A 19,913-nucleotide genomic window follows, 5' to 3' on the forward strand; every position below is an offset into this window, starting at 1 on the left:
CAAAGTAAAGACTCCGCCCACTCTGAGCGGGTCCATGGCCACAAGCGTCTCCTCCCGGCTGGTTTGTGCCGCATGGAAAACCAAGCGGTTCTCAGACCGGTGGAGCCTCCAAACTTGTTACATCTGAATTATCCAAACATCTGCACCTCACGCCACCCCGCTTCCCTCCTGGCCTCAGGAGCCGCCTGGTCTCCACCTGCTTGCCCAAATGCACCGAGCACAAAAGACTGGCTTCCAGACGTCATCTGTTCCACAACAGCTGCACCCTTCTCCCCCGCTGCGATGCATCCCAAGCCAAGCGCTCCTTTTTTAGCTGAGTAGGAATGTACTTAAACAGCTGCATCAGTCTGCTCCTCTCCCAACCTCCCTCCCAGACGTGAGGAGACCCAAACCAAGCGCTCCCGTGGACCTGCAGCTGACAGCTGAGCCTGCAGCGCTCCTGTGAGCTAACACCCACCCGTCAACTTCATGCAAAACAACAGGTCTTGAGATGCATCATTAATCAGGCGCTCCCCTCCTCCAGGGGGTGCTGACACAGGGATGTAAACAACCAAACATACACTTGGTTTGTAAATGAAGCGCTCCCTTGAGTCAGGGAGCAGCGCCATCTGATGCCCCGTCTCCTCCTCCAGCCATGTCTCCACCTCTATTAGATCCACACCACAAACCAAGTGCCATCTTTGGTAAAATGGACTCGTTTTTATACAGCACCTTAGCGGCCCTCAAAGTGCTTTACAGTGTCAAATCATTCACACACGCACACACACGCACACACACACGCACACAGTGGAGCTGCCATGCAAGGCACCAACCTGCTCATCAGGAGCTATTAGGGGTTCAGTATCTTGCTCAAGGGTACTTGGACATGGTCACCGGGGGAAGTGAGGATCGAACCCGCGACCCTTTCGTTGCTAGAACTCTGAGCCACGCTGCCCACGCCACTGCCCTCTGTCACCTCTCATCTCATCACCATCTCGCTGCAGGTGATGTTTCCACATAGCACCACCCCTCTTGACCTCCTCCGCACCTCTCCGCTGACGTCTCACACAACAAACCAGGCGACCCGCTTCAGCCCAGAACTGCTGTGAGCACAACCAGGAGCTTCTTCTCACCCGTGCCTGACTCTTCGCATCACCAGTGTGCCGGAGCTCCTCTGTGGCAGTGCACAGTCCAAACCGTCCTGTTCCAGACCAAGACATCATGTTCATCTCCCTCTGGTGTCCTTCCCCTCATGCATCATCACAAACCAAGCGCTCCCTTGTCGACCTCAGTCATGCAGCTTCATTCGCCACATCTAGTTTTTGTTTATTTTAACATCATCACATTGCATCAAAACCAAGCGCCCCCTCCTCACGCCACTTCCTCCGTCTGCCACCTCCACTGGCAAGACATGCATCTTAAATCCATCGCTCCTGTGAGTGAGAGCGCTCGTTTCTGCTCTTTGACAAATCAAAGTGGAATCAACAGAATCAGACCTCCTGATGTGGACCCTCCCCCCTCAGCTGGCACATGGTGCAGAGCAAACCAAGCGCCCCATTGATTATCTCAGAGCTGCAGCTACGACTGACAAGCATCTTGTGTTTTGTTCCCTAAAAACTGACCCGTCCTGAGTCCACTGAGGCTCCGGGCTGGGATGTAGCACATCACAAACTGAGCGCTCCTTCCCTCAGCTGACCTGCACAAACATCATTTATCCTTTTTCTGTCTGACAAAGTGAACCAAACGAACCCCAAACCCTCTCCTCTGAGCTTCACAAATCAAGCGCCCCTCTGCCCTCATGAAGTGGAGCTGCTCTCCCTTCAACTGGCACATGATGGCAGAAAATCAAGCGCTCCCGTCATTACCTCATGAGTTTCCCATCTACATTTAGATATTTTTTGTGTCCAAAGCACAGAACGAGACCCCCCCTCCCAACACACACACAAACACACACACACACACACACACACACACACACACACACACACACCTGCTTCTCCGCCCCACGTTGGCATGTGGTGTAGCACAGCAGGCGCTCCCTCAGCGCCTCATGAGCTCCACCAGCATCTCGTCTGTTTTCTACCATGCGGCAAAACAGCACCTTAAACCAAGCGCCCCCTCCAGCAGCAGCATCTTGTGTTATTGCACCGAAATCGAACCCCCGCTGGCATGCAATGCATCACAAATGAAGCGCTCCCTTCACTCCCGGACCTCCTCAGCCTGCAGCCGCTCATCAGCTGCTTTTTCCTCGCAAAATCCACAACACAAAGCCTCCGACCGGAGAGAATCTCCTCCGGCGCGCAGCGGCGAACAAACCCAACACACACACACACACACGCACACGCACGGGCAGCGGGTCTTACCCCTGGAGCTGCTGAAGGCGGTGTACCAGGACAGGGAGACCAGCCCGCACAGCCCAAACAACAAGACCGTCAGGAAGGAGACATTTCGGAGCCTCATCTCCGGAGCCCCGGGAGCATGTCCGCACCGAGAGGGGGGAGGAGAGGGACGGAGGGAGGGAGGGGGGGCAGGTAGAGAGACAGACAGACAGACAGGTAGACGGGGGGGAGAGAGAGAGAGAGAGAAAGAGAAGAGGAGGGAGGCAGCCGGAGCTGTTGCTGTTTGAGCGGCAGCAGCGAGACTGAAAAGAGACAGAGAGGGGGGGAGAGGGGGAGGGAGAGGACAGAGAGGGAGGGGAGAGAGAGGAGAGGAGAGACAGAGAGACGGAGAGAGAGAGTGAGAGAGAGAGAGGGGGAGACCAGGGGCGAGTGGGACATGTTTTGACTTGACATGGATGTGTTGGTGCTTATTAACTCAACAACCAAATAAGTCCAGATGTTTAAGATCCAGATGTTAACACACGTTCTGTTTCCTCTATCCAACAAAAACACACAACTGGAATAAACAACAGAGAGAAAGTGAGAAGTTGTTGTAAGATCAAAGTCTAAATCCTCCACTATCTCCTCCGGGTCTTGTACATGGCGCCCTCTGCTGGAATCAAGTATACCAGCAGCACAGACTCCGCCTCCTTCCAGAGTGTTTCATTCACATGACCCTGCTACCTCTGGCTTACTTTGAGGGTCTGCAGGTTGGGTCAGGAGCCATTTTGTGCTCAGGTGTACTTTGAACCGATCATAACAAATGTGTCATCACTAACGAGTTACATCGTCCGCTAACAGTCAGATCTGATGAGCAGGATGACCCACCTGGGAGTCGCCGCCCCTCAGGCTCCCACACATGGAGACCAACACAAACAGTTTCCTGACTTTTACTTCTGGTGGGCCTATCTGGCCCCCGAGCCCCAGTTTGGGCAGCCCAGCTCTGAACTGAAGCAAACAGTGACGCCAGCTGGTGTGTGAATGTAGAAACCACAGAGAAGCCTGGAAGACCTGGGTGGGAGGAGTTTCCAGCACTGGCACGCCGGACAGGTGATCAGGATAGGAGAATTCAGGATTTAAGGAATATTTTGATCAATCAAGTGATTTTCATGAAAAAACCTCAGCTGTGTTTGAACTCGCTGCCGAGCTTCTTCATCCGTTAATGTCCACATCCAGACCTGACCAGCCGAGCCGCGGCGCTGCACTGACACCTGGCGGCCACAGGCAGCAGGTGCAGGTGGAGATGCTAGATCGATCACCAATAATCTGTCAGATTTCCTTTCACACACGGCATTGATTTGCGTCTCATGTCAGTCTGTTTCAGTTCAGTCCTCTGTGTACCTGTGATGCAGGTGATGGGGGTGGAGCCTCACCCAGGTGTTATCAGCTGACACCTGACAACTCTTTATATCTTGAGTGCCTTGACTCCGCCCTCTTCACGCAGATTAGTGCATGTTGATGCACGTGAGAATCAGATCAAACGGATCAATGAGAGAATCGGCACTGAGGGTCGATCAATAAGATACTGACCAGTTCTGACGTCTCTGATCAGTAAGACAGGATGAAGGCTAACATTCTGATAGTGAAAGGTCAAAGGTCAAGGCCAACTGTCTCACACACACACACACACACTTACATTCTGTATTGATCTGTTAATGAAAAAAATGTGTTTATGTTTGTGGGGGGGGCGAAGAGCCACGCCCCCTTTCCTTTATTCCAGCTGAACATTTTCACCCAACTGGATGGATCAGGGTGAAGAAGGGAAAGAGGAGAGAGGAGGAGGGAAGGAGGATGGAAGGATGGAAGGAAGGAGGAATGGAGTGAGGAGAGAAGGAATGAGGGAGGGAGGAGAGAAGGAAGGAGGGAGGATGAAGGAAGGGGGCGGGAGGAGAGAAGGAAGGAGGGAGGGAAGAAATCAGCGTTGACGCGGAAGAAGAAGCGCCAGCCTCGAGCAGGAAGACGCGGCCCCGGAGAAGCCCACCCCCCCCCCCCCCCGCCCCTCGGGCCGCCTCTCACTTGTCGTTCCTCGGAGCCCCGCGGCGGCTCCTCGGCCCGTCACAGCGGGTTCCGGTGTCTGAACCGCGGATCCGGACCAGCGGGTTCGGACTTCCTGCGGAAACGCCAGCCGTCGTTCGCGAGGCTCCTCGGCGCCGGGACTCACGCAGCATCCGGCCCGGCTGGTCCCGGATTTCCTCGCGTTCTCTCCAGCCTCCTGGGGAGCTCCGGGTGGCACCGCCGTCGCCGGGAGGAGCTCTGACCTCCTCCGCGAGAGGACACGCCGTCGTTGTGTGCGGCCTCGCGGGGCTTCATGCGGTGGAGACTCGGACGCTATCGAGCCTGAAGGCGGGAAGCTCCCACCGGGACCAGCGGCAGCCACCCCAGGCGAGGAGAGAACCAGCCTCTTCTGGATCTCCTTTTGTTCGGGACCCGGATTATTGCCTCCGTGACGCGCCAGCACCCTCGCCGGGCACCGTACTCTGCCGCCGGGCAGCACGGTGGGATGCGCCGCTGCCGGGGTCTGAATCGCTCCTAGATCCGGGCCCTCCTCCCCCCGCGCGGTCGCTCTCCTCTCGGTCAGCTCGTGTTGGAGGACATGGCCGAATGCGGCCGGGCCAGACCGGCGGACCCGGACGCCGCGGACAGCCGGACTGCGAGCCCCATGGCGGGGAAGCGGAGGCACCAGAGCTCGGCGGCGGGCCACTGCTTCCGGAGGGTCACGCTGACCAAACCCACCTTCTGCCACAGATGCAGCGACTTCATCTGGGGGCTCCTCGGCTTCCTGTGCGAAGGTGAGCCGGGATTCACTGAACTGGGCTCGTTCATGTTTAATCCCAGTACTGCCAGTATTCCCAGTTGCAGCTTCGCGTTTCATTCCTCGTCTTCCTCTCTCACTCCGCTTTAACTCTCTGTCTGTGGCCTCGTTTTTCTTTCTCTGGCACGTTTCCTGCTGCTTATTCTCTCTCTTCCCTCACTTAATTAAGAATTCAACACACACACACACACACACACACACACACACACACACACACACACACACCTGAGTGAGGACTCTCTCTCTAACCATGACCTCAAAACTAGTCTGAATGTCACTCCCATCATCTAGAAGTCTCCAGTAACACACTGGTTGTCCTTCATCTTCTGTGTGTGTGTGTGTGTGTGTCTGTGTGTGTGTGTGTGTTGGAGGAGAAGTTGTCAAATGTCTGTTACACAATCAGGGACGCAGGCAAGTCTTGATTTCTTTCCTGTGGTTGGCATGGCAACAGCGACTGGCAGGGATGCTGTGTGGTGGTGGGGGTGAACACCATCACCAGTATGAGCAGTGCATGCCTGTAAAGACTTGTTCCCATGGTTACATAACAGTTTTCTTTAAGCCCTCATTTGGATTAACAGACCCGTGATGACATCACTGTGCTTCCACTCTGACGCCACAGTGAATAAACAGATCGGCTTCGATCACAACAAGCATGCTTTTATTTTGGTGGTTTTGTGCGTCATTCGTGACTATGACACAGATGGCGACATGGTGACATCACACCTGTTGCACCTAAGCGAGCTAAATAACGGGACGTGACAGCAGATGCTTACCACAATAAGCTAAACAAACCAAAACCAGGGGTCAAGGAGGCCGGGGAGGTGTGGGCAGAAGGTCAGCTGGCCGCCAGGGGACACGTCCGTCCTCGCCTCGTCTCCCAGGTGTCAGCTTCTGGTTCCCACCTCAGGAGCCCTGAAGCCTCCTGACGCTGCGTTCACTGGTGCCTGTTCAGCTGCGTTTATCTGAGCTCTGCACGGCTTTCCTGCTTCTGTCCGGATGTGAATGAAGATGTTCTTTAAATGTCAGCAGAGACGAGACCTGCAGGCAGGAAGCGACCCAGAGGACGCCACTTCCTGCTGCTCCTCCCTTCTGTAAGTGTTCACGTGTTGGAGCCGCTGATGCGTGACAGACGCATCATGTCCTCCTCAGCGCCCACAGTCTGGATCTACGGGATCACAGTCACAATCCGACCAACCAAAACAAGGAAATTCAAGGTTCACATATCAGGAGTGTCACTTTTGTGTGGGCGGCGGTCGCCCTAGTGGTACGCCTCCTGATGTGCGTGTCACAATAACCTTTGACCCCGACCACTACATTATTTCCAGTTCTTCAAGTCCCCTTGACATTTGTGCTGCAGTTGAAGAGATGGTGTCACGCCAGCAAGGGTGGCAGCCGGGCCCGCCATCGTTCTATGTCCTCCCGACGCCATTCAGCCCAACAGGAAGCAGCTTCACATCGTTATATTTCATGAAACCTCAACTGCTCAATCTGACCCCTGACCTCTGACCTCAGAAGGGTTATTTTGAAATATCTGGCTTGGATCTCCTGCTGAGTGACCCTCCTCTGTCTCCTCAGTGTGTAACTTCATGTGTCATGAGAAGTGCTTGAAGATGCTGCAGTCGCCGCTGTGTTCCTGCATGGCTGCGGCGCTGGTCCGTGTGAGTAACGCACGCACACACACACGTGCGCGCACGTGCATTGTCAATGATTGTCTGTCAATCACACTCTCACGTAGCGACAGCGAGAAAGACCATGTTGTCTGTGACAGGCAGCAAGTAGTTTAATGAGGTCATCAGCTGTCAGCTCAGAACTGATCAATTAAGAATGGCATTGATCTTTGTCACCGCTGAGAGAAATCAATGAGGATTGACCCTCATCGTGTCTCTGCCACGACTGAACGCTCCTGATTCAACAGGCTGGTCGCTTTAGAGTCCTTGAGACCCGTTTTCACACCTTCCTCCTCTTCTTCTTCTTCTTCAGGCTAATGACTTTTATCTGGAACACATTTACATTTGCATTACAAACGAAGTTCTCTGAGGCGGTCGTCATAACCAGTAACACAAACCTTTGATGATACAAACTGCCGATGTGGGCGGGCCATGTCTTGACTGGCGGATGCAGCTTAGCCAATGTAGCACATTGTTTATGTTTTTTTTCAGCAGTGAGAGGAAAACGCTGATGTTTCGTTTTGTCCCTCATGATCCTGTGATGCTGATGTTGTGGTGGTCACGCTGCCCCCTGCAGGTTCCGGTGGCTCACTGCTTCGGTCCAGCTGCCCAGAAGAAACGCTTCTGCTGCGTCTGCAGGAAGCAGATGGAGGGAAACCTGGCACTGCGCTGCGAAGGTCAGACCGCCCCCCCAACACTTCTAACCATCTGACTTCTGACCTCAGCAGGCTGCTGAGGCTACTTAGACCAGTAAAGGAGCCTTTTTTGCACTGGGATGAGAGGAATGTAGAGCGCATGGCTGTGGAGGATCTCTGGCTGCAGCATGAGTTCATGAGTCGACTGCAGCGCCTCAGGTTACAGTGGGACCAGTGACCTCTGACCTCACATAGCTGACACCAGCAGCGCCTCAGGTTACAGTGGGACCGGTGACCTCTGACCTCACATAGCTGACACCAGCAGGGCCTCAGGTTACAGTGGGACCGGTGACCTCTGACCTCACATAGCTGACACCAGCAGGGCCTCAGGTTACAGTGGGACCAGTGACCTCTGACCTCACATAGCTGACACCAGCAGGGCCTCAGGTTACAGTGGGACCAGTGACCTCTGACCTCACATAGCTGACACCAGCAGGGCCTCAGGTTACAGTGGGACCGGTGACCTCTGACCTCACATAGCTGACACCAGCAGGGCCTCAGGTTACAGTGGGACCGGTGACCTCTGACCTCACATAGCTGACATCAGCAGGGCCTCAGGTTACAGTGGGACCAGTGACCTCTGACCTCACATAGCTGACACCAGCAGCGCCTCAGGTTACAGTGGGACCGGTGACCTCTGACCTCACATAGCTGACACCAGCAGGGCCTCAGGTTACAGTGGGACCAGTGACCTCTGACCTCACATAGCTGACACCAGCAGCGCCTCAGGTTACAGTGGGACCAGTGACCTCTGACCTCACATAGCTGACACCAGCAGGGCCTCAGGTTACAGTGGGACCAGTGACCTCTGACCTCACATAGCTGACACCAGCAGGGCCTCAGGTTACAGTGGGACCAGTGACCTCTGACCTCACATAGCTGACACCAGCAGCGCCTCAGGTTACAGTGGGACCGGTGACCTCTGACCTCACATAGCTGACACCAGCAGGGCCTCAGGTTACAGTGGGACCGGTGACCTCTGACCTCACATAGCTGACACCAGCAGGGCCTCAGGTTACAGTGGGACCAGTGACCTCTGACCTCACATAGCTGACACCAGCAGGGCCTCAGGTTACAGTGGGACCAGTGACCTCTGACCTCACATAGCTGACACCAGCAGCGCCTCAGGTTACAGTGGGACCGGTGACCTCTGACCTCACATAGCTGACACCAGCAGGGCCTCAGGTTACAGTGGGACCGGTGACCTCTGACCTCACATAGCTGACACCAGCAGGGCCTCAGGTTACAGTGGGACCGGTGACCTCTGACCTCACATAGCTGACATGACCTCATGTCATAAAACACTGATCAGATTGGGCCTCAAATACCTGAAATATGGCATCAACTCACTTTTATGTGTTTGTGTTGCAGTGTGTGAGCTGCATGTCCACGCTGACTGCGCGGTCTTCAGCTGTGCCGACTGTCGGGTTTGTCACCTGGATGGGACCCTGGAGCAGGTCAGTAACAAGTCCAGACTGTGTGTGTGTGTGTTTGTATCTGTGTGGGGGCCTTCATCTTCTGTCTCCATTGTGTTGTTGCAGGATACGTTTCACCACCACTGGAGGGAGGGGAACTTGCCGTCGGCAGCGAGATGTGAGGTCTGTCGGCGCTCCTGTGGTTCCTCTGACGTCCTGGCGGGGATGAGGTGCGAGTGGTGCGGCATCACGGTACGCCAGAGGGAGGAGCTTCTGAAATCATTGATTAGATGAGCAGTTGTGGATGCTTGTGGTCGTGGAATGGTGACACTGCCACGCCTGCGATGCCGATGCGTGTGTCGTCTCCACAGAGCCACGCTGCCTGCTACCTCAGCCTGCCACCAGAGTGCACCATGGGACGTCTGGGCTGCATGTTGCTGCATCCGGCCTGCGTTCACCTGGACTCCAGAAACTTCAGCAAGATGCACTGCTTCCGCATCACAGAGAGCAGCGGTCACGACCTGGGTACAAACGCACACATGCAGGCGCGAAAGATCCTCTCAAGTGTTGGAGCCCCGAGTGCTTCACTGCTCAGACACACAGGAAATACTGTGTGTTGCTTTGTTCTTGTTTGTTCATTCACATTTTTGCGAAGCGTGAGTCCCGTGATTTGATGTTCTTATTCATGTTTCGGTTGGTCAGAACCAGAGCATCAAGTCTGGTGGAACCCACCGCTTGCCTCTCGCTCCGAGTAATGAAAATGTGTAAATGAATTGAATCCAGGTGACAGCGCTCAGTCAGAAGAAGTCTTTGTAACGTTTGGATCTCACACTCAGTTGCTGAAATCTCCCATAACCTGTTCGCCTCCATGTTTTGATCAGATAACTCTGATGACGTCGACCTGTCTGCCGTGGCGTTGAAGGACGGCCAGCCTACGACTCCAGACTCGGGTGAGTTCACATCTTCCTCCTGCAACACAAACACGGCGTCTTCAACGTCAGACAGAAGAAGTAAACAAAACACTTGTGTTTTGATGGACAGGTAAACAGTTTCTCAAGGTGTTCGACGGCGATGATGCGGTCAGGCGCGGCCAGTTCCGCCTGGTCTCCATCGTCAGAGCCAGCAGGAATGAGGAAGTGGTGGTAAGAGCTGCTTCCTCTTCTGTCAAGCTGCATAAACACACCATGACTGCAACATCGGGCTGTTTGGCTCCGCCCAGGAAGCCATGTGATCACCTGCATGTTTGCATGTCCTAGCTGAAGGATTTTGAATAAATCTGATACAAAGCTGAGTTAAAGTACCAGGAACAAGTGCAGAACTTTTGGAGGCGATCTGGATCACGGAGTGGATCCTGTTGGGCCGGATCCCTCCATCAGATTCCTTGAGTCCAGATGAAATAGCTGAAAGCACTTTTTTCAGTTTCCAGAAATAATCTGGATCAGTGATCCAGTGAGGCCATGTTTATGATCCTTGGTGGAAGGTTACGCCCTCTGATTATACTTATTATGTTTATTTGTATCTGTTGTCGTGGCAACAAGCCGGTGGCGTCCCACATCTTATGTTTTACCCTCTGCTCCACCGTTTCAGGACCCCAACTTGGCCTCTGGATTTCATTCATCTAAAGCTGCGGTGTCTGTGTTGCCCTGCAGGAGGCAGCGCTGAGGGTGTTCTACCTCCCAGATGACCCGCAGGACTACGAGCTGTGCGAGGTCGGTGGTCTTCAGCGGCTCCACAGTGACGATATCCTGAACCGTAACGGAGGTCCGGACAGCAGGAGCTCACTGAAGGACGGTGGAGACGCCTGGCTGCTGAGGGCCAAAGCTCATGAGGCTGAGGTCATCAAGGTGCACGCCGGCTGGTCCAGGTAGAACGCTTCGTCCAGGGAAGGAACAGTTCTTGTCTTGCGTTTGTCCAAACAAAGTCGATGTAAAAATGCGCGTAGACAAGAATCCGTACAGGCGACAGGACAGGCGCGATGACGCAAACTTGATCTTTAAAGTTGAAAATGTTCAACTTTGGAGAGGAACGAGCAAACTTCACTCAGAACGACAGCATTTTTGAAGTTGTTAGCGTGTTGTCATGGTGGCAGACCTGAAAATCGTGAATTCATATTTGACTTAATCACCGTCATGATGTCATTATTTTAGCATGACTGCGGTCTGTTTGAGGGTTGAATCAGTCCAGTCCACTCAGTTCTTGACTGCTTTGACTGCTTCGTTTGTTTCAGGTCGCCTGAAACTTTTGTTCTCGTCTCCGTGTCCACGAGCAGCACAGCAGCTTCTGTCCTGGCTGAGGCGTGCCGGCAGCTGGACACACAGGTAGGACCTGCAGCCCAGCAGCCAGCACTTCATACGGCTCCCCCCAGAGGAATCAGCCAGCGGGGAGCTTCTGTTCTTTTGCTGAGGGATGGCGTTTCTGAGTCACATCAGTGTCGTTTGTTTCAGGCAGACGACGCGGCCGGCTTCAACCTGCTGGAGGTTTTCATGAGCAGCAAACAAGGTCGGTAGACACCTGGAGACTGTGACATCATGAAGAGAGTCAGAGGGTTGTGACCTCAGCGCTCTTTTCCCTCAGTGCAGAGACAGACGCTGACGCCTCAGGAGAAGATCCTGGACCACCTGCAGGAGATCAGGAAGGTAAGAGGCGACGCGTGCGGACTCGGTCACATGATCTAGAAACAGCGTGGCACTATTGACGTGTAGCCTACTGGAGACGATCACTGAAGCGTTAGTGATGGTTTGACTCGGCCAGCGGATGATTGAAGTCAGAACAGGTGAGTGACCTTTGACCCAGACGTAGTTGTGACTAACATGTGCAGTGTTTCCCAGGTGTCTCTGCGGCAGATGAACCAGACTCGGTTCTACGTGGTGGAGAACCGGAACCGGCCGGTACAGGTGAGCCTGCTGATCGGAGGACTGCCCCCCCTGCTGAATAAAGACCAGTACACCCAGCTGATCCAGGAGCACCTGACCATCAAGAGTGAGTCCCTCACTCACCTGACGGCGGGTTACTAAACCGTGTGGCGACATGTGCACCAGTGCTTACACATCCAAGTGCTGCTTTTCTCTGCAGGTCACCTGGTCACCATCACCCACATCTATGCCAGTCAAGGTGAGATGGTTGTCTTGGAAACTGCCCTCCGTATGGTCACATGACATGAGATTCAACTTTACTGTCATTGCGCGTCTACAAGTACAGAGTAAGGAGATGAGGGCTGGCATCTCACCAGGATCAGAGAGGGATCAGAGTGAGGGTTTGGGTTAGGGTTACCCCCCCCCCCCCATCACCCCCTCCGTGGGGTGATGGGGGGGGGGGGGGGGTAACGGTGAGCTACAGTAATGAACCTCCAACAACGCTGTAAATACAAATGTAGTTCTTCTACAGGTTAGAAGAGAAAACGGTGTGTGTGTGTGTGTATACATGTGTGTGTGTATACATGTGTGTGTATATACATGTGTGTGTATACCACATATATACTGTATGTGTATTTATATGTAGTATATATTTATATATAATATATAATGTGTGTATACATGATATGAGGATATATACAGATTACAGGTAATATACAGACTCCTGACATGTGCAGGTCGATAACTCATGGAGGTGATATGGTCGGTACCGTGGGGGGGTGACGCTATGAGTCGATGTTCCCATGTTTTTTTATTCTCCTAAAGAAGGAACAGCGTTCAACAAATGTGTGTGTGTGCGTGCATGTGTGTGTGTGCGTGCATGTGTGTGTGTTCAGGTGCGGTGGCGATGCAGATCTCATGTTTCTCTGAAGCTGAGAGGATCTACATGTTGGTGAAAGACACGTCTGTTAAGAACAAGGCGCTGACCTCCCTCGTCATCCCGGAGATCATGGTGACACACACACACACACACACTCTCACTCACATAGACACACCAGGCCAGTTGCTGATGGCAGCAGTGGTTCTGACCCGTCCAGCGATCGCTCTTGTTGTCTCGCAGCACGACAAGCTGGACCAGGATGTCTGCCCCCTGCTGGTGTTCGTCAACCCAAAGAGCGGCGGTCTGAAAGGCCGAGAGCTTCTCTACTGCTTCCGGAAACTTCTGAACCCTCACCAGGTCTTCGACATCTCCAACGGCGGGCCGCTGGCGGGGTGAGGACGGGCGGGACACCTGCACACACCTGCAGGACATCACCTGTTCTGAAGAGATTCTTGTGATTTCCCTGACTTCATATTTGTACACTGTTGTGAACTAAAAGTGCCGTAATTGAGTAACAATAAGGTCTCAGTGAAAGGAATGAAAAGATGGCAGTCGGACTAAAAGGCAGAAGGGAAGTCAAAATACTCGGTCAACGCTTTCCAGAATCACAGGTTCTGTTGATCCAGTGACTAAGAGTTGACCGGTCCTCTCTGCTTCAGCCTCCATACGTTCCGAGAGGTTCCCAGCTTCCGGGTGCTGGTTTGCGGTGGCGACGGGACGGTTGGCTGGGTGCTGGGGGTCCTGGAGACGGTCCGGCACAAACTGGTCTGTCGGGAGCCCCCCATCGGCATCGTTCCCCTGGGAACAGGTCTGAGGGTTTGGCAATCATCAGGTAACTTGATGAGATTGTTGCTTTGGTTAATGACAGTGAGGGAGTCTCTCCTGTCCCCTCAGGGAACGACTTGGCTCGCATCCTTCGATGGGGGGCGGGCTACAGCAGCGAGGAGCCCGGCCACATCCTGGCTTGTGTGGACGAGGCGGAGGAGGTTCTGATGGACCGCTGGACCATCCTGCTGGACGCTCAGGACATCTCAGAGGACGGCAAGGACAACCACTTCCTGGAACCACCCAAGGTCTGGTCCAAGCCTCCGGGACAGTCGAGATGTTTTTAACCCTTTGTTGAAGTGTTGATGCGCGTTGAGAATGAAGTCTGGCCTCCGTCTGCTCTCAGATCGTCCAGATGAACAACTACTTTGGTCTCGGCATTGACGCAGAGCTCAGCCTCGACTTCCACCAGGCCCGAGAGGATGAACCCGACAAGTTCACCAGCAGGTACCCCCCCAGGCCGGTGTTCTCGCTGTCCTCCAGCTGCTTTAATGTCTCCACTGATTTGGACCATCCAGTATCCCAGAATTCCTTTCACTTACACACTAATGGCTATAATATTTGTTATCTGACCGCAGTAATTCACTGATGTAGTTGCTGCTCAGATAACACATGCTAACGGTTAGCCGCTAGCCAGAGTTTGTCGTCATTAGTCCAGTGTTGTCACTGCACATGTGGTCAAAGAAGATCTGGGGTGGCCGTGGTCACTCAGTCGACCTACAGAAGTGCTAGAGGTCTGGTTTTCCCATCATCCTCTTTGCTTCCTGTCCTGTGAGGTTCCATAACAAAGGCGTGTACGTGAAAGTTGGCCTGCAGAAGATCAGCTACACTCGCAGTCTTCACAAGGAGCTCCAGCTGCAGGTGGACGCGCAGACCATCCCCCTGCCTAACATCGAGGGCCTCATCTTCCTCAACATTCCCAGGTAACACACATGACCCGTGACCTCATTTTCAACGTGGCTCGCCATTCTGACCCCTCCCACTCATCCTCCCTCTTCTGTGTGCAGCTGGGGCTCTGGTGCTGATCTCTGGGGGTCGGAGGTCGACAGTCGTTATGGGAAACCAAGTATTGATGACGGCTTGCTGGAGGTGGTGGGGGTCACCGGGGTCGTTCACATGGTGAGGTGATGGATAACCCTCTCACTGACCTAGGAACAGTTTCAACTGCATTTGGCCACTCTCCTAACATCTGGGATGGATGATGCTAATGTGTCCATGCTAATGTGCTAAATTAATACACTCATGAAGTACCTCAGTTTCTGTGTGTGCGTGCGTGCAGGGTCAGGTGCAGAGCGGTCTGCGGTCTGGGATTCGTATCGCTCAGGGGAACTACATCCGTCTGATTGTGAGTAAGCCCATCCCTGTGCAGGTGGACGGAGAACCGTGGATCCAGCCGCCGGGCCACATCATCATCTCTGCCGCGGGGCCGAAGGTTCGTCCCGGCGTCCCTCGCGTTTCTGTTTGTGCTGTCGCTGTGCAAACTTCCTCCTGATTTGTGTTTTGCCTTTTTGATTTATTCTTACTTTTCCTTCAAAATTTCTATTTCTATTTTCACCAGAAAACAGGATTTTCTTTTCCATGGAGGTTTTCTGCTGTTGGTTTAGAGTAAACCTACGCGGTCGCGGTGGCCTGTGTTTATACACACGGGATGTTTTTGCGTGCTGCCTCCCTGGACTGCAGCCATGATTCCATGTCTGCACTCTGGTCTGCAGGTTCGTATGCTGAGGAAGTCCAAGCAGAAGCAGAAGAAGTCCTCGGCTGGCGGGAAGGACGGACGCTCAGAGAGTCCACCCTCCAGAGACGGAGGACTCTGAGTGACCACCTGTGTCCCGCCTTTCACTTGCTTCCCGCTGCACCCAGGAGGAGGAGGAGCCACCGTCGGCTACGATTCCACCCATGTAGCTTTGTAGCGCCGCCGACCTGACAGAGGTTTGACTTCCTCTGTTCAGCCCAGCGGGGATCCCGCTTCCGTCCTGGTGACCAGACACTCACGCCATCGTGGGCTAACACTCCCACTCCTTACAGTTGTTGTTGTTTACCGAGACACACGGTTGATGCTGCGGCAGCTCCTCAGGACTGCTCGTGTCGGCTGAGTAGAAGTGAACATTTTAGTCAGTCGTCAGTACGAAGGAGGGATTTGCACCTGGACGTTGATCATTTTGTCATCAGCACACCTGAAGAAGCTGGAACACTTCCTGTCTTCTTCTCTGGAGCGAATGTCTTCGCCGACGTTCCTGCCTGAAATCACATGAGGACTCTGAATGTGTGAACCGCAGCGCCGCATCAGTGTGCCTCTGTTTCCCACCACTCAAGGAGGCCATTGTGTGTATTGTGACTGAGATCAGCCGGCGTGGCGCCAGAACGCCGTGACTAAAGAGCTGCTGAATAGTCGGAAGTGGTTAGTGTTCCAGCCTGCGGAGGCTTCAAGAATTTAAAACAGCTTTTACTTTGGTAACCGCACCAGTGCTGGAAGCACATCCTGTCAGTGTTGGACACCTAATTTATGAAGTCACAAATGATCACGTGTGTGAAAAATCACTGGAGACGCATCAAGTGATGCTGCGTGTATTTTCCGTCCACTCACTTTCTCTGGTGGTCAAACTCACAAAATCAGTTTGATCCATTAAGAGTAAACGAGGATGTATGAAGGATGCTTCTAGAAAAATGATGGTTCACCGGTTACCTGTGGTTAACTGCTGCTCAGCCTAGAAAGAAACCGACAGTTGACACACATAACTGATGATTTGTCCAATATTTAAAGAACTAAACTCCGCCTGCTCAGGCTCATGAAGGTCATCTAATTTTTATAAGCATTATGGTTTTAATGAGTTTTGCTAATGAGGGATATTTCGTAGCTGACGTGAACAAGCTAACGTTTCACGGTTCACACTCCAAGCCAACAGAGGGCAGCACATTTACCAGAGTGTGTTTGTAAGGAGAAGCTAACTTCCTTAGCATGAGCCGGAGGAGTGACGCTCCTTGTCGTGTTGTTAGAAACTGACAGACTGATCCTGCTGACACAGGCTAGTGCACCAGCGCTGGCCGGCGGCTCAGCCCAGTGGTTGTCGCTGCAGTATTTGATCGGTGTGCTTGCTGTCCTTTTTAACTGCTCTCTGTTATCAGAATCGTTTTATGGCTGCTAGAAGATGATATGTAGTAGAATTGTTTTTGCCCGTGAATCACGGATGGCGTTTTCGAGGAGTCTCTTCCCGGGACCACGTAATAATTATGGTGTCGTCTCTGCTTGTGTTGCTGTTTTTCCCGCAGTGCCAGCTGACAGTAGCATTTAGAAGTTAGAACTTTTTATCTGGATCATGGAGAACCGTTGCTCTGCTCTAACACGGTTCACCTGTTCAGCCACAAATTCCTGCAAATGAAGGTGGTTGTTTTCAGCACAGCCCGTTAGCGTCATGGTGAGGAACAGTGTGCTAGCAGCTGCTAAAGCTGCTCACTTGTCATCCATGTGGGTTTCAAATTCACATTCTCATGAAGTAAACGCTGACAGGAAGACTGTGTTCTTCTATGGTTTTTGACTGCGGCGTCTTGACAGACGAGTCAACTTTGTCCCTCCGTGTGTCAACAAGAACCCTGACAGGTGAACGAGTCTTGTGTCAAGTCTTCGACTCAGCTGTTGCTGTTTTTTCGCGTTTCAGATCATAACTTGAAGTTCACGGCACACATTTTGGTTCTTGAAATGCTGCAAATGTAGGAGTGTTGGAAGAACCTCAGATACAGTCTCTGGACATTTTCCTCACTGTCCATCTTATTCCCGTTAATTCTCATGTGTGCCTGTTCATTGCAAAGAAATCTGTAAAAAACAACAACATCCAGAACTTTAACTCATTATGGAAAGTTTTGGGAAATTTACTAAAAAGTGTTTGTGATAGGGTTTGACAGGTTAAAGCCGCTAACAAGATGGCCGCTAACAAGATGGCCGCTAACAAGATGGCTACAGAGTAGCAAGATGAAGTGAGACAGAAAATAAAGCGGAACGTGCTGTGATGGAAAAGCGTGTTCCAGTTCCACCGTTTCTACTTGATACACAACATTTCCTGGAAACGTCTGTGGCTTCACTGAAGAACGACCCCTGTCGTTTCCCATCAGACACCTCACTGCTGCTGTGACCTCTTTTTCCATCAGCTGGTGAAAACGTGCTGTAACGTGCCTCATGGTGTCTGACATACATGTGGTGATTAAGCCCCGCCCCCGGCGGTAGTTTGGCGTCTTACGCAGTGCCTCGTGGAACGCTTCGACCGCCCCAGTGCTCTGATGTTAAACGTGTGTGTTAACCTCAGCTAACGTGCCTCTAGACGTTCGTCACATTCGTCTGCGTTCGCTGTAAGTAGATGGCGTTTTTACTGGACGTTTGCGTGTTCGGCTCAATAGATGATTTGTATATTTTTGCTGACAGAAGCTGTTTTGTAGTTTAAATGTAAAGTTTCAACTGTAAATTGCACTAATTGTTTACAGATGCTATTAGCTGTGACCTTAAGGTTATTATGAATGTTGTAATAACTATGTAGTACAAATACACACATAAATATACATTCTCATGTGTTTAATCAGATCAATTAAAGATCATCTAAGAACTAAAACCACTGGTGTTCCTTCTGTGTGACGCTCTTTCATGATGAAAACATTCTGGTTGCGTGGTTGCGTTAAAGATGTATATTATTATGATATTGGATGAAAAGTATGCAAATTAAGATACCAGGATGCAGGAGAGAACTGTGCAGCCAGCAGGAGCCACAGCTCCTCCTAGTGGAATGAACTATTATCAACGATGACTTGCATTGTAATGCCTCATGGAGCCGCCTCGCATTTTCCAGGATCTTTGAGCTTTTTAATCTGGTCAATATAAAATAATATTATATATAATATACATGTTATAAAATTGTTTGTTAAATGAAATGAACAAAAGTTGATTGAAGAGGAGAAAAGTTTCAAGCGGGAGCTGTGGTGCTGCTGTGTGACCAGTAGGGGGCAGAACTCCACCAAAGACCGTTTAAAAGGAGACGATGATTCACTCTCAACCGCAAGTTTTCTAAATGACAAAGTCACTAATATTTATAGAAGTTGTGTTGCTGTTTATAGAAGTTGTGAATAAAAGTTTATACTAGTTGTGTAAATATTTATCGTAGTTGTGTAAATATTTATCGTAGTTGTGTATAAACATTTATCGTAGTTGTGAATAAAAGTTTATACTAGTTGTGTAAATATTTATCGTAGTTGTGTAAATATTTATCGTAGTTGTGTATAAACATTTATCGTAGTTGTGAATAAAAGTTTATACTAGTTGTGTAAATATTTATCGTAGTTGTGTAAATATTTATCGTAGTTGTGTATAGATGTTTATCGTAGTTGTGTATAAAAGTTTATAGTAGTTGTGTAAATATTTATCGTAGTTGTATAAATGTTTATAGTAGTTATGTAAATGTTTATAGTAGTTGTGTTGGTGTTTATTGTAGTTGTGTATAAAAGTTTATAGTAGTTGTATAAATGTTTATAGTAGTAATGAAGATGTTTATTGTAGTTGTATAAAAGTTTATAGTAGTTGTTGTATAAATGTTTATAGTAGTAATGTAAATGTTCATAGTAGTAATGAAGATGTTTATTGTAGTTGTATAAAAGTTTATAGTAGTTGTTGTATAAATGTTTATAGTAGTAGTATAAATGTTTATAGTAGTAATGAAGATGTTTATTGTAGTTGTTTAAAAGTTTATAGTAGTTGTTGTATAAATGTTTATAGTAGTTATGTAAATGTTCATAGTAGTAATGAAGATGTTTATTGTAGTTGTATAAAAGTTTATAGTAGTTGTTGTATAAATGTTTATAGTAGTAGTATAAATGTTTATAGTAGTAATGAAGATGTTTATTGTAGTTGTTTAAAAGTTTATAGTAGTTGTTGTATAAATGTTTATAGTAGTTATGTAGATGTTTATCGTTGTAATGCAGATGTTTATAGTAGTAATGCAGATGTTTATAGTAGTAATGCAGATGTTTATCATAGTAATGCAGATGTTTATAGTAGTAATGCAGATGTTTATCGTAGTAATGCAGATGTTTATCATAGTAATGCAGATGTTTATAGTAGTAATGCAGATGTTTATCGTAGTAATGCAGATGTTTATCGTAGTAATGCAGATGTTTATCGTAGTAATGCAGATGTTTTTTCGTAGTAATGCAGATGTTTATCATAGTAATGCAGATGTTTATCGTAGTAATGCAGATGTTTATAGTAGTAATGCAGATGTTTATCATAGTAATGCAGATGTTTATCGTAGTAATGCAGATGTTTTTTCGTAGTAATGCAGATGTTTATAGTAGTAATGTAAATGTTTATCTAGTTTTGCTGGTTTATTCCAGTCCTCCCAGTCCCATCTGCCTCCACGCCTGCATGTTCTTGTGTT

The 19,913-nt window shown here is 50.5% G+C and overlaps 2 protein-coding genes across 3 annotated transcripts in view; one reads left to right on the top strand and one right to left on the bottom strand.

Annotated features, from left to right (window-relative positions):
• The window catches only part of mgat4b (alpha-1,3-mannosyl-glycoprotein 4-beta-N-acetylglucosaminyltransferase B), a 48,337-nt gene extending 45,781 nt beyond the window's left edge, over positions 1-2,556 (bottom strand). Inside the window, exon 1 of one of the 2 annotated variants that reach the window (XM_086222394.1) lies at positions 2,343-2,556. Coding sequence is in view for 1 of the 2 variants with exons in the window: in XM_086222393.1 (XP_086078519.1) it covers positions 2,343-2,439 (97 nt within the window). In the remaining variant the exon portion in view is untranslated. The remainder of the gene's footprint in view (positions 1-2,342) is intronic. The other variant, XM_086222393.1, reaches the window with a different exon arrangement.
• A 1,795-nt stretch (positions 2,557-4,351) lies between these two features.
• dgkq (diacylglycerol kinase theta) lies at positions 4,352-18,110 on the top strand. The gene is made up of 23 exons (XM_086222392.1): positions 4,352-5,146; positions 6,745-6,827; positions 7,414-7,513; positions 8,903-8,988; positions 9,073-9,198; positions 9,318-9,471; positions 9,828-9,896; positions 9,988-10,088; positions 10,596-10,810; positions 11,174-11,264; positions 11,391-11,445; positions 11,521-11,582; positions 11,775-11,925; positions 12,019-12,057; positions 12,695-12,810; positions 12,919-13,070; positions 13,338-13,486; positions 13,573-13,751; positions 13,850-13,950; positions 14,280-14,426; positions 14,511-14,622; positions 14,783-14,935; positions 15,216-18,110. The coding sequence occupies exons 1-23, from the start codon at positions 4,951-4,953 to the stop codon at positions 15,315-15,317; spliced, it is 2,739 nt and encodes a 912-aa protein (XP_086078518.1). The 5' UTR covers positions 4,352-4,950; the 3' UTR covers positions 15,318-18,110.
• The last annotated feature ends 1,803 nt before the right edge of the window (positions 18,111-19,913 follow it).

This window comes from Aulostomus chinensis, chromosome 13, assembly GCF_037954235.1.
Source record: "Aulostomus chinensis isolate RoL2024-O1b breed Wild chromosome 13, RoL_Achi_v1.0, whole genome shotgun sequence".
NCBI lineage: Eukaryota > Metazoa > Chordata > Actinopteri > Syngnathiformes > Aulostomidae > Aulostomus > Aulostomus chinensis.

Excerpts from the sequence above, each read along its gene's own strand:
- dgkq (XM_086222392.1), top strand. The coding sequence starts at position 4,951 with ATGGCCGAATGCGGCCGGGCCAGACCGGCGGACCCGGACGCCGCGGAC. Across the intron at positions 9,472-9,827 it reads GAGCAGCGGTCACGACCTGG|ATAACTCTGATGACGTCGAC; the intron begins GTACAAACGCAC and ends TGTTTTGATCAG. Across the intron at positions 12,058-12,694 it reads CCACATCTATGCCAGTCAAG|GTGCGGTGGCGATGCAGATC; the intron begins GTGAGATGGTTG and ends GTGTGTGTTCAG.